This window comes from Gallinula chloropus (assembly GCF_964237585.1).
Source record: "Gallinula chloropus genome assembly, chromosome: 2".
Taxonomy (NCBI): domain Eukaryota; kingdom Metazoa; phylum Chordata; class Aves; order Gruiformes; family Rallidae; genus Gallinula; species Gallinula chloropus.
The window spans coordinates 40,208,951-40,222,777 of record NC_140086.1 but is presented as its reverse complement, the minus strand read 5'-3'; the positions used below and the strand labels follow the sequence as shown (position 1 = coordinate 40,222,777).

Here is a 13,827-nt window from a genome sequence, read left to right as displayed (position 1 = left end):
AAAGAAGGCCCGTCTGCCTCCGCTCTCCTTTTCCCAGCCTCTACTTGCACGGCAACGTTCCTCCCCCTCACCGCGTTCCTCCCCCTCACCGCGGAGCCGCCGCCGCACCCCTCCGGCGAGACCCCGGCCTGCCGGAACGGGAGCACCTTCCTACTTATCCCTCTCACCAAAGCGAAGGGAAAAGAGCTACCCCCAGGACCCAGCACCCGTTAGAACAAGCGAGAGCGAGAGACCAGCCCGCACAACCCGAACCCGGTTCAGGAAACACCCCCACAGCCCCGTCCCGTCCCACCGCGGCCTCCGCTCGGCCCTGCGGAGCGACGGGGCGGGGCCGAAGGCGGAGCCCCGCCCCCCACGCCGGCGGGAGGCGGCCGCGCGCCTCCGCGCGCGCGGGGCCAGCGGCTAGCTCAGCACTTCCGGGTCGGGGGCGGGGCGGAGAGAGGAGGTGGGTGCGTGACGTTGCCGGAGGGGTCCGGGGCCGCTCGGTGCCTGTTATTGTTCTCGCCGCTCGCTCTTCCCGCCGCCGCGTCTGCCTTACCCGGCGCCTCGGGGAGCGGCGGGAGGGCAGCAGCCACCGAGCGAGCCCGCCGGCGCAGGGGGCGGAGGTAGGAGGGAGCGAGCGAGCGGTGTCCGCGGAGGCGCCCGGCGGGAGCGGGCCGCTGCCCGGGGGCCGTTAACCGTTTCCACCTCTCCGCAGCGCGAGCCCTGACAGCGGGGGCGGGGGGAGAGAGCGCGCGCGCGTCACGCAGGAGCGAGCGGGAGCCGGAGAGCCGGGAGCCGGGCGGCCATGGCCTACGCGTATCTCTTCAAGTACATCATCATCGGGGACACAGGTAAGCGGTGGGGGGCGGGGAGGGGAGGAGAGGCGAGGCAGGGCCGCTGCGGGAGCGGGGGGGCGGGCGGAGCGGGGAGCGAGGCCCGGCTCCCCACTCCCAGCTCCCATTTCCGCAGTGCTGGCGTCGTCGACGTGGTGGCTCTGCGCGAAGAGGCGGCTCCCCCCCCCTTTCCCCCCCCGCCTCTGCGCTGGGCCCCGCCCGGGGCCTCGGCCTGCCTCTCGGCAGCTCCGCGCCCGGCAGCCTTGGGCCCCGCACCAGGCCTGGAAACCTGACAGCCGCCTCCGGCTTGGCTGACAGGCCGCGGGGCAGGTCGGGCTGTGTCACGCCCCGGGCTGCGGCATCTGAGCCGGGAGGGGGGTGGAGAGGAGTAAGAAGGCGCTGTCACCGTAGAACTTGTGCAGGGTAGTGCCCCTAATTTTACGTCGCCGGAACAGTGAGGCCTGGGAGGTGCTACATGCCATCCCGCAGTTCTGTGGTGAGGCCCAGGCTGCTGCTGTGAGGTACCTTAAGCTTAGCTCACAAGGATGGCGTTTCCAGCCCCAGCTGGTACTGTAGCAAACTGTTAAAGCCTTCATACATGCTGTCAAAGGAAAATAAAAAGAGCTACATCTCCCCTTCTAATTTATGGGATTATTTTTTTTTTGACTGCTGCTTTCCCAGGTCCTTCAGGTTCCTTCTGTGGTCTCTTTGCTTCCTCACCCATTTGCTTGCCACTTTTTTGAAAAAGCTTGCCTTATTCTATTTGTTATTGCCTGCTGTGGAACAAATAATAATGATCACAAATACTGCAGACATAACGATATACTGATAGGAAAACCCCTTTGCCAGTATATTCTGTTTTTCCTCAGCATAGTGTGGATATAAGTAGCATACTTTCATCAAACTATTGTCAGGACAAGGTAAAACATAGTTAACTATTGTGCCTGTGTATTGTGCATTTTTCTTGCTGTTTTTCACATACCTGAATAAATGCCTTCCTTAATAAGGTTGATGACATACCTGTCACTTTACAGGCTATTTCTGGGGTACTCGCATAATTATACTTCATACCTATGAACCAATTTATCTGTTGCTAGACTGTAATTATACACTACAGATGCATTATATGCAAGGTTGTTAAATACTGGTTGCAACTACTATATGATTTTACCTTTCTTTTTTTTTTTCCAAGCCTACATTTAAACTCTGAAACTGTTTTTAGACTACTGCAGTAGCAGCTGTAGTACAAATAAATCTTAAGGAATGCATCACAGCCTTAATGGCTGTGTTGGAAGCATTAGGCTGTAGATTAAAAATGAAAATTCTGTTTTCTTCAGCATGTAGGTGAGTGACAGCTCATCAAACCAGAGCACAGACGATTCTCTGAGCAGACTTGAGGGGGAAGTAAGAGGAGGTTTGTCTGGCCAGGGTGATGCAAAAATGGGCAGAATTCAGAATGAAAGTGCTTCAGAAAAGGTGGCCAATTCTGGTACATCTCTAAATACTAATTGTTAAAGTGGTAGAGATGGCAGCAAACAATTAGTTTGGTACATTGGTTGTATGCTGATTAAATTTTTACAGTGAAATATCTTCAGTGGAATAGTCTGTGCTGTGCTTTCGCATTTCAGAAATGTGAAACACAGAATGGATGTGTGTTGCTTCTGAAGTTGTTTCAGCCACTTAAGACCCAAATATGGGAACAGTGAGAGAGAGAAACACAGAGAAGAAAACAGCTCACAAGTTGTGTTGGGATTTTTGAGTCTGGTTTTTTATTTAATCCCCATGGCTTTTATTCATAGTATCTACAGGAAACTAATTAAAACTACTGCAACAGTCATTCTTGAAATTAGTTAAATATGCCAGTAGTGGTAAGCTGGTTTTGCTTTTATTTAGATCTTTGAGCCTTTTAAATATCGTAATATATCTAGTACTGAAGAGCCAATTTATGTTGTGCACAGGCATTTGTTGCCAAAATGACTGTGATGGTTGAGGTGTTACTACTCTTCCACAGATGAAGGCAGCTGAACTCACAGCTTTGCTGACTGGAGTTAAGAGTGAATCAGGACTGCCCTGTCCAGTTCCAGTGTTGGTCTGCCACAACATTCCAATGAGTGAGGATGTACCAGTGGCCTTGCAGGCCATGTAATTTTCATAGTGATCAAGAAATTAATTTCTGGGACATGATACAGAGTCTTTGGAAATGAATCAGCTGTCTGGTGACTCAGCAATTAGTTGTAAACAAACTGTAGAAGAAAAGTAAGATGGCATCAACTGAGGACAGATGTTAACATTTAGTTTGTCTTCCTTTCCAGCAGTGCAAAACAAAGCTGGTTATGCAAGCCTCAAACAAACGAAAAAGCCCTGCAGTTATACAAGACACCTGCATGTGTCTTCTCTGAATTGTGATTACACATCTCTCATCTACTCAAAGACAGGAATTCAGTATGATCTCAGTCTCTTAAAATGAAGGCCACAGAAACTTACTGTGGAAGACTGCTTTTTGCTCAACAGCTCTTGTCCCCTTGCATTCCTTGCTTCATTGGTCACTGACATCCAGTGACTTTTACTGATACTCCCAGCATAGTGACTTTATGAATATGGGATTGATTCTATTCTGGTTGTTAAACTTCAAAAAAGTAAACATAGCAGATATTTTCTGTGTAGCTTACTTAGCTTTCTGTTGTGGGAGAAACCTGAAATGTCATGGTTGTCTTTCAGGTATTCAAACAACCTTGTTAAAAATGTGCATGGTTTTTATGTTGTATCAGTTGCTGTGGAATTTCATGCAGTACTGACTGCTGTGAGAGTTAATCAGGAAAAAAATCTTTTGATTTGGGTATTTCCAAAACATTATAGGAGTTTACATGTAGTTTTAGATGCATAGGTGCTTTGGTAGGGGGATTAGACCCGATGATCTCTCGAGGTCCCTTCCAACCTTTACAATTCTATGATTCTGCTTAGGGCTCTGAGACATTTTCCTTGGTGAGTTGATGGTGTCTGTTGCGTTTTAAGTGCCAGTAGGAATCTGTGTGCTCATCCACTCTTCCCTACACGTCTGCTTTTGGCTACCGGTCAAGATGAACTTTGATCTGAACCAGGATGAACACTCTTAGCACACAAGTGTTGGCCTGTTTCTGCAGTTGGTGAATGAAAATCCCTTTTTATCTTTTAACATTTTTTCCTGTATGATGGTGAAATCTTTTTGATTGGAATGTTTTCATTATCAGCAATGTACCACATGGTAATAGGCTAGGAATGGCACATGAGATTTCTGTGAAGACTAGAGATGGATTTTTTTTTTTCCAGACTATTTAATATGCATTAAACAAGTTTTTATTTTATCAAGGTATCTTTACTGGATTCCACCAGAGAATGCTACTGAACTTCATTATATCCAAAATACCAGTTTTGCTATGCTGCCCACGTAACTTGTCAGTTGTATCCCCTCTGAATGTCTCTTTATGATCAGTTGGTGCATCTTCCATGAGCAGATCTGTCTTCTGCTTCTCTTGAATGTTTTAGTTCAGCAGCCCTTGGAATTTCTTGCATGATAAACTTCCACTTGCCTTTCACTTTCAGCAGGTAGTTGCTGGTTATAAGCCAATGATTTCTCAAATTTATTAGGGTAAGGTGATAAAAGTATTAATTGCTTGATGATCCAGTTCTCCTTACTCTCGGAAGATGTCTAATCAACCATTTCACTTGTCTAGGACATTCTCAAATGTTGAAATTAAGCAACTGAATTGGCTTTATTTTTCAGTCTTGCTTGTGAAATGTTTCTAGTGTCAGTGCACTTTGTTCTGGAACAGCAGCTGTTCATGTGCATGATCAGAGCCTCTTGCACTTATTTTCTGCAAGTATATAACAATATTCTTAACATGTCTTCATCCCACTAGAGCTGGTTGTAACACCCCATCATAGCTCGAGAACTTGTTCATGCTGAAAATCAGAGTACTGATCTGTAATACTTACATCCTGCTTTGAGACCCTTTTGGTGATACTTTGATCCCTTATAAGCATATATTAGGTGTTTTTACACCTTAACCTCTTTGGAGTAGTTCATTAGAAAAAACAAACTGTAAGTAGATGCCTATGCAAATAGTTTCATGAGATTGATTATGTGCTCTTGTACTAATTCTAACCTTTAATTAGCCACTTACAAGATACCCACCCCCCCACCCCCCCCCCCCCCCCAAAAAAAAACCCACAAAAATACCCCAGCACATACCCAGTCTTGACTAAAACCATTTATTTATGGTTGGATGGCAGGTTTTTTAAGTCTTCTGTGATGATCTGGGTCATGAAAAGGTTTTCTACAGTCTCATGTAGTTTAATTTTGTTTGGAAGTTTAAAAATTTTTTTAGAACTTACAGATTTAGCAGTTGGATAGTACCACACTAATGAAATGTGATTAAACTGAACGGAGCTGTTCAGCTTTTAGGTCTGCAATTTTTATACAGAAAGTAAAACTTGAATCTTTGGCTTCAGATTTGCTGTTATAAATAATTTGCAGCAAAGTTTATTTAAGCATTGAAACTGAATCAACTTTATAACAGTTAAATCTGGGGCCCTCAATACAAGACAGACGTGGAACTGTTGGAGAGGGTTCAGAGGAGGCCACAAAGATGATCAGAGGGCTGGAGCACCTGCCCTACGAAGAGAGGCTGAGGGAGCTGCGCTTCTTCAGCCTGGAGAAGAGAAGGCTGCGGGGGGACCTCACTGCAGCCTTCCAGTACCTGAAGAGAGCATACAAACAGGAGGGGAATCAACTTTTTAAAAGGATAGACAATGGCAGGACAAGGGGGAATGGATTAAAGCTAAAGGAGGGAAGGTTTAGATTAGATATTGGGGGGAAGTTTTTTACAGCGAGAGTGGTGAGGTGCTGGAACAGGCTGCCCAGAGAGGTGGTGGATGCCCCATCCCTGGAAGTATTCAAGGCCAGGTTGGATGTGGCCCTGGTCAGCCTTGTGTAGATCCAGGCCTGGAGGTTGTTGGCCCTGCCTGTGGCAGGAGGTTGGAACTCTATGATCCTTGGGGTCCCTTCCAACCCAGTCCATTCTATGATTCTATGAAAAGTCCATTTTTATGACATTGTTTTTCCCAGACTTATGTGGCCATGATGAAGGATTTGGGAGGTTGTTTTTCTTCTCTTGTCTATGCTATAATTGGCATGTAAAGTCCATTTGCTCCATAACTGGTAGTTGGGAATTTTGTAGTTTGTCCTATCTAAATAAGATTTTCCCATTTGATGACAGAGTTTTGACTAATGTGTCTGAAAAGAGGTTAAGAAAAATCTTCAGGTTAATGTCTCATTGTGATTAGGCCTGTGAAAGGGTGATGCTGACTTGCATAAAGATGAGGTGGTTGGAAAGGAAACAACAGTGGGAATGAGCTGTGGCCTGTGATAAGAAATGGGTTTATGGAACATCTGGAAGCTGTGCAGACTGCCAGAGGGGGAAAAAAAATAAGAAGTAGCTTGTAAGCCATGTTAGAGGCACATATCTTGTGACACTTGTACCATTTCATTACCTGCTTTAAATCTGAGTTGGTTTTTAAAGTCTATGTTATTTGAGATTTTTCCATTGTTTGAGGCTGTCCTTAGCCTATTTAAAGTTTTATTTTTGTTTTCTAAAGGGAGATAAGTGAAGCAGGAAGCTTTTTTCAGCTCAGTTTGTATGGATGCTTTGGTTTCATGGGCACCCAAGCTGACATAGTTGATTACATATGAAAGGAGGAAGTCTTGCTCCCCTTACCTTGTGGCAACTTAAGTATTTTACTATGAGCTTAATCAAACAGTAGAAAAATAGCTACTTTTTGGGTTAACTCCTTACTTAGTGGCTGAATCTACTGAAATAGTCTAGGGAAATGGTTTCCAAGGTCTGGAGTACTTTCAAGGGAGTTAACAGGACTGTAAGAGGATTGTAAGAGGATGTCAAAGCGGGGTAGGTCTTCATTTCTGTGGGTGCTGAGCTGATGTATCACCTTGCCTTGTGAAAAAACAAGAAAAATCTAGTTCTGCGAGATGGCTGAGTTAATCCAATGTTTATCTGCTGCCAAAATGGGTGGACTTGGTTACTGCTGCTTGTCTCAGCCATCAAGTTCATAGCTGTTGGCATCAGTGCTTGTCTGATCCTTCAAAGAGCTGTTTCAGCACAAAGATGATTTTCAAGACTAAACAATTATCAGGACAGAAAAGTCATTTTGAGTAAGGAGGTAGAACCGTATGCGAGGAGTAAGTACGCATCAGAGTCAGCTAGCAGGTTAACTGAAGGCATTTGTCTTCAGGAGTCAGTTTTGATACCCAGGTTGGGATGATGACTACTACAGTTTTTCTTCTGTCACCTTACTTGGGCTATAGTAATGCTTATGTGAATAAGCGAGGAAGTTCTTTACCACCCTCCTCTTCTTTTGAGGTATTTTTCGTTTTGAACCAGATCAGCTTCGTAAGACAGACATCATTGGAAGGAACAGCAGTGCAGCAGTTGGTTAGGCTAGTTTAAGTTGTTGTGGATACTTCTGTCTTTAATCTGACAGATGACTTTTGTTTAGTGGTAAGAATAGCCTGGAAGTTCTCCTCAGGTTGACAGTAGTGCACCTCTGACTTGGCAGCTGAGCTTTCCTTGCCCTATATTGTGGTTTAACCTTGGCTGGATGCCAGGTGCCCACCAATCTGCTCTATCATGCCCCTCTTCAGTAGGACAGGGAAGGGAGAAAAATAAGATGGGGGTAGAAAAAATCCCCACCCAACTGAACCTCGTTGTGGGTCAAGATAAAAGCAAAAGGCCGTGCATGAAAGTAAAGGAAAACCAAAATATTTATTGTCTACTTCCCATCAGCAGGTGATGTCCGGCCACTTCCTGGGGAGTGTTGTAAATAATGAATGTCCCCCTTTCCTCCTCCTTTCTCTTAGATTTTATTGCCGAGCAGACCATATGGTATGGGATGTCCCTGTGGTCAGCTGGGGTCAGCTATTCTGGTTGTGTCCACTCCCAAGATCTTGCCCACCCCCAGTCTACCGATGAGGGGGAATGTTGGAGAAACAGCCTTAGTATGTGCCCAGCCAAAACAATGGTCTGTTATGAACACCTTGCTAGCTACCAGTGCACAGCACAGCACTGTGAGGGCTGCTACAGGGAAAACTAACTCCACCTCACCCAGACCCAATACATGCTATTCACAGGGAGACATAGGAGCTGGAATGGGAGAAAGAAACAAGTCAGCTGTCTTTCCAAAAGCCATTTAACTGGCTCAACTGTATCTGTACCTGTGCTGTGGTTTCATAGCTGCTTTTTTTAATTGCCGTGAGTGTAGCCGGTGCTGAAAAGAACCCTTTCCACTGCTTATGTATGGGGTAGCCCTAGTCTCATGCACGTACTAGTGTTTTGGGTGACTGGTTTTATGCTGGATCTGTTCCTTGATTAGCCCACTGCATAACCTCATGAGTGAGAAGGGACAGGTTAGCTTTACCATTTAGCTGTTCTGGCTTGCTGAGCAGTGAAATGAACACCAGTCTTGTTAATATGGGAGGTGTTGGAGCATGGCTGTGCTGAGGTAGACAATAGCAAAGTTCTGGGAACCCTTTGCCAACGGAAATTGACTGCAGAGTAGCACCTAGATGAAGGGGACACTCTTAAGGGAGGTAGAGGAATTTCAAGAACCAGCTTAGGCCGATAGTGTGGAATTCAGAGCCAGAAGATACAACCACTGTAGTACTGTTTGGGTACTAAGGAGTGATGAAGGGATCCTGGAACAGGCACTTGCAAAGAAGCATGTTGCTCCCCTCTGAGCACATAATCCATTGTTTTAATTTGTTCCGAAGCAAGAGCTTTTGTTTACTGTGTATGTTGAAGTGTATCCAAGCTCTGCTCATTTCTTGTTTTAAGATACTAAGATTTTTCCTCTGGGGGTGGTTTATTTGAAGTTATATTAAAGTAATTGTGGCAGTAAAATGGAGAATGAGTTAATAAATAACTGAATCTGTCCCTTCTGTGTTCTGCAATTGACTATCATAAGACATTCAACTACTTTTCCCAAAGTGTCTGCTTCAGTTGTAAGATGTGCAGCGAACAAGATAGGTGGTAAACAGCCAATTTACTCTTAGAATTAACATGTGTAGTTATTCAAAGCCGTTTGTATGCCATGGAATTAGCTGCCATTTAACTGTTAACTGATCTTTGCATCATCTATTTGTTACAGGGTGGTGAACTGCTTGGAAGTTCATGTACACCTCCTGGTCCTGATACAGGTTCTTGGCTGTGTCTCTGAGTAGCAGCACAGTCTGCTTAGGCTCTGGAAGAGAATGGGCCACCAGATGATAACCTAAACTTAACAGGCAATACAGCTTTATTTGTGAATTTTTGAACCTCTTGTTCCATCAGCAACACGAAACTTAGGAACTTCTAGACTTTTTTTTTTTTTTTTTCTTCTCAGAAGGATGTGAAGTAGCAGGGATAACACTTCACAGAAATTAGGTATTTCTTCTGTGTGTGAACCCATCGATCTGCTCCTGAAAGGCCTCTACGTATGAGTAACTAGAGCTGCAGTCACCATGTGCCAGTTTGAGACTGCTTGCATCACAAGGGCTGTGCTTGTCTGTCATGTTTGCTGTCCTGATGCTTGTGTTTGTATGTTTTGAACCAACAAGTTGGTCACCAGCCATGCAAGAAAAAAATATCATGTTGCCACTTAAGACTTAGTGCTGGGACACCTAATCAAGTGTTGCTTTGATTTTTATTTTTAAGAAGATTCCTGCAGAAATATTGGATAGTTTTGTGGTTCTATTTTATCAAATGATATTAAAATATCTTCATAAGGTTAATGGAAAAAGCTGTTCTATTTCTGGTGTGATTTATAGGTTGGTTTTTGTAAGTGGGATAGTGATTATGTTCTGTGATGGGGTACCTGTGTTTCATTGGTGGTATAAAAGTTACCTCTGTAAGCAAACAGCATTCTGCGAGTAGAAGAATTTTTGACATTCTAACATTCCGTAGAGATTTGTGTTCTCTGTCCCTACAGCTTCAGGATTCCAGAGCTATTTGTTGGATAAAATCCATACCTGCTTCCAAGCTGCTTGTGTTCTGACAGCTTGCTATCATAAGCTGGAAGAGCTACAGAAACAGCTCTGTTAAGGTCAATGCTGCAAACTTTGCCTTGGGCTGTAGATTCGTGCCACTCTAAGCTGTTGATCTGCTGGCTGCTGCATTTCTCCCCTCATTTGAACTAACTCTCATGATTCTTGGACCCTGCATTAAGCCCTTTCTCTTTGCTTTGTCACTTGTCTTGTCAGGTTAGCGTGCTTACCCAGCAGACAACTGAAATGGCTTAAATGAGTTCTGGAGCAATGTGGAGAAAAGGGCATGAACGGTCTGTAGGGAAGGGGAGTAGGGATAGCAGCACCAACATTGGCATAGGCTGCTGGAATTGCTACATCGCTTTTGATGTTACTCTCAGTGTGTCGTCAATTTGTCACAAAAAGAATTGTGACAAAAGTAAATGCAGCTCTTCTATTAATCTTTGATTTGATTGAAACTGGACATTCGTTTTAGCTTTGTAAGACCAAAATGACAGGTGGACAGTGATTACAATTGTTTAGGCTTGGTTTCCTCATGAAAACATATTAAACGCTGAATTTAGTAGGGGAAAGAATGCCAGTATATGCAAACTTCTGTGACTTACAGTATGGTTCTTTTCCTTATCCCTCTGTTTGCTGTCTTTCTTTACCAGTTATGTCACTTACGATCAGCTGTTGCTGACCTCTAGCAGGTGGCTGAAACAGCCTTATCTTGCTGTACAGATAAGGCAAAGTACATCAGGAACTTGGATGTTACAGTACTGTCTGTTACGTGATACAGTTCAGAGTTTAAATGTATGTAAACCAAATGCATGACTGTCAAGTTTTAAAAGGCTTTAAATAAGAAATTGGAGCAGAACAAGACCCCCTTCAAGTAAAAGAACAAGGAAAAATTAACTGTAAAAAGCATGTTTACAAACCTTCATAGTTTGACTACTGTTAACTTTAACTTGTACTTTCCTGTGCTTTCACATACGGAAGAAATTGTCCATTTGCTGACCAGTGTGCATGTAATGTGATGTAGTTAATGGATTTGGGTCAGAAATCAGGATATCTGAGGGGGACAATGTTTGTGTGTCTGATTGCTGTAAGTTGAGCTTAGTTGTTATCAGTTTTGCTTTGACTGGTTTTTGGTCTACCAGGAACCACTGTGCAGTAGCATGTAGTGGTTGTAAGCAGCCATATAGGTACTTGTGTTACCTCAGCTGGTAAGTTAGGAGGTAGGTGAGAGAGCCGTGGGGACACAACCTTATGTCAGTGGGAAGCAGACATAGGGGTGTGAAGAGCAGCAAGACCTGCAAGGAACTGTGGAGAGAGGATGCGAAATGATACTTTGAAGGTCTGTTAGGAATTACTTTTCTATTTAATTTTAAAGTCAAAGTAAAGTCAGAGCTCCTTTTTCAAAAGAAGAATTTTGGTTCAATTGTTTAAAATAACTGCTTTGACTTATGTTTCTGGAACTTTGAAAGCTGTTATGATACAAAAAAGTTGTGTACACTTGAATGTAGGTGAAATGTATCTTAAGTTCTAGGAATTAATTTTAAACAGTGTATGATATTCCCTTAACTTATATTGATTCTTACCAGATATATTTTAATTTTCTTAAAACTTCTTTTTTTTTTTTTTTCAGGTGTTGGGAAATCATGTTTATTGTTACAGTTTACAGACAAGCGGTTTCAACCAGTCCACGATCTCACTATTGGTAGGTCCTGTTTTGTCCCCCACAGCAGTAATGGTTAAGTAACTAGGATACCTCAGCATGCATTTATGAATTTGTTGTGCTGCAATAATGAAGGATTTGAGTTGTATTAAAGTAGTAGTGAGTCTTTAGCTGGTGAATACCTGTTAAGTAAAGATGCCTTTTTTTTTTTTTTCCTTATTTCTGAACTAAAACCAAAACATAGCTATAGTATGTCGACTGTCTCTTCAGAAAAGCTAAAAGCTGGGCATGGAAGCAGAATTGGCCAAGCTTGACATGCGTTGGTGGTGCTGCAAATGGCAGATTTTTTGTTAAGGAACAGAATATTACCCTAACTTCTGGATAGAAAAGGATTGAAGTGTGAAGGTATTCACTGTTTAAAGGGACAAGGATTTTTCTTCCTGACCCCTCAATTTAATCTGGACCGTTTGTGTTGGGTATGATTTGATATTGATGCTAGGGGAAATGAATGCATGTTGACAGAATGCATTGCCTCTTATCTAACTACAAGAAACAACACAAACTGTTGCTTATCTTTCCTCACAAAATATGAGCAATAGTGTGGGAATAAATTCTCCTGTAGGCAAGCATCTTCTTAAGATCAGTTTCAACCTTAAGGGTTACAGATGCTGGCCTCTGATAAGGTTGCCAAACCTTTGAACTTCTTGGTGTTATTTCAAGGAACCTATCAGTTCTAATCATGATGAGCCTTGCATAAAATGTGTCCATAGTCTCTATTTTTAGTTTGTGCCCTGGAATAGATAGACTTCCTGTGTTTGGGAGTGCTGAAATAGATGCTTGAAACCATAAATAAATATTTTTTATCTAACAAAATGTTTCAGGTGGTTTGGTTATGGCTTCCCTTTCTGTTTTGACAGTCTTCCCACTGTGTGGCTGTCTAATATAATTCAAATTCTTATGGTAACATCAGTTTTCAAATATTTCTGAGTTCTTGGCAGCAGGTAGGCTGGCTGAATAAAGAGACTGAGTTCTTCAGGGAGGCATGAGTTATTGTCATCTTTTCTTCTTTAGGCCTGCCAGATATTTGACACCTTATATATCACTTATGCCTTTGGCAGCCCTGTCACATCAGCACACTGATAGGCTGTGGGAAGCAGCTTTACCACAGCAGGGTGGTTGTAGTGCCAGTTCTTTGTCTGGCATACAGCTAGCTGAAATCTGGGAGTAGAAACTGAAGCTAGTGGGATGAGGATGTGAACCTAGACAGTAGCACTATGAGGGATGTGGGAATGGAGCATGGGCAGGTGCTTGGAAAGGGAAGAAGGGACATAGGCTGGAACTGGCATCCTTCCTTTTAACTAACAGGGGGCGTGTGTCCCCTTTGACCAGGAGAAGATGTTTCTCCCTGGTACTGAAACAGAGAAATACATAAAGAACATGGGGTCAAAATTGTGCCTGTGCAGGGTGAGATGGGATAGGATGATGTTATCTAATGCACTTTCAACTGATAGTGATAAAACTGAGAACCTGAAGGTTGAATAGAAAGGCTTGTGTTTGTAGCCAAACTTTTTTCAATATAATACAATGATTTTAGCCTATGGGACTGCAGATTCTATTCCTGCTGTGAGCATCTCAGGAGACAGAAGGGAGGCTGAAATTGGACATGAGGAAGAAAGACATTTGGTCTAGAGCTGTGCAAAATTCAGCCCCAAATTTTGGTATCGCTGGCCTAAAATGTTATCTCTAAAAAATAAGAAATTTGAGATTAAAACAATATTGGGGGCTAGAAACAGGTATTTTTCTGATTCTGAGCTACATTCAGAATTGTGCATAATTGTATTCTAAAAGAACTTACAATGCAACATCTATCTCAATTTATTTTTCATTTGGAATTTAGGTGTCTGACATTAGAAGAAATTAAGGGGTGAGGGAGAAGCTGCAGATGCAGTTGAGATTAAAAAACCCACAAACTCAGCAGCAAAAAAACACACACAAAATCCTTCCCCCAAAATAAGCCAGACAAAAAACTCAGCCCCAGAAGGTTTGTAAGTAGATATGGTTAACAAAAGCAGCTGTAAACATTCTGTTTGGTTTACCCATTGCCCCTGGGACATGCCCTTACTGTAAACCCGAACACCTTCTGTTCCTTCGTTAAGGAAACAAATTCACCAGCAAACTCTGTGTGTTGTTTCAAATTCAGAATCTTCTCTGGGTGGATGTTTTGATGGAACAGTTTAAATACTCCTCTAATTCTTCCCCGGGGTTTGTGTGTATGAAGTAAT

General features: G+C 43.3%; 1 protein-coding gene across 2 annotated transcripts in view; it reads left to right on the top strand.

Annotated features, from left to right (window-relative positions):
• Positions 1-468: 468 nt before the first annotated feature.
• The window catches only part of RAB2A (RAB2A, member RAS oncogene family), a 45,977-nt gene continuing 32,618 nt past the window's right edge, over positions 469-13,827 (top strand). Inside the window, exons 1-3 of one of the 2 annotated variants that reach the window (XM_084279937.1) lie at positions 469-605; positions 698-833; positions 11,516-11,587. In XM_084279937.1, coding sequence (XP_084136063.1) covers positions 788-833; positions 11,516-11,587 — 118 coding nt within the window. In that variant the 5' untranslated portion in view covers positions 469-605; positions 698-787. Of the gene's footprint in view, positions 834-11,515; positions 11,588-13,827 lie in introns of both variants that reach the window. The other variant, XM_084279936.1, reaches the window with a different exon arrangement.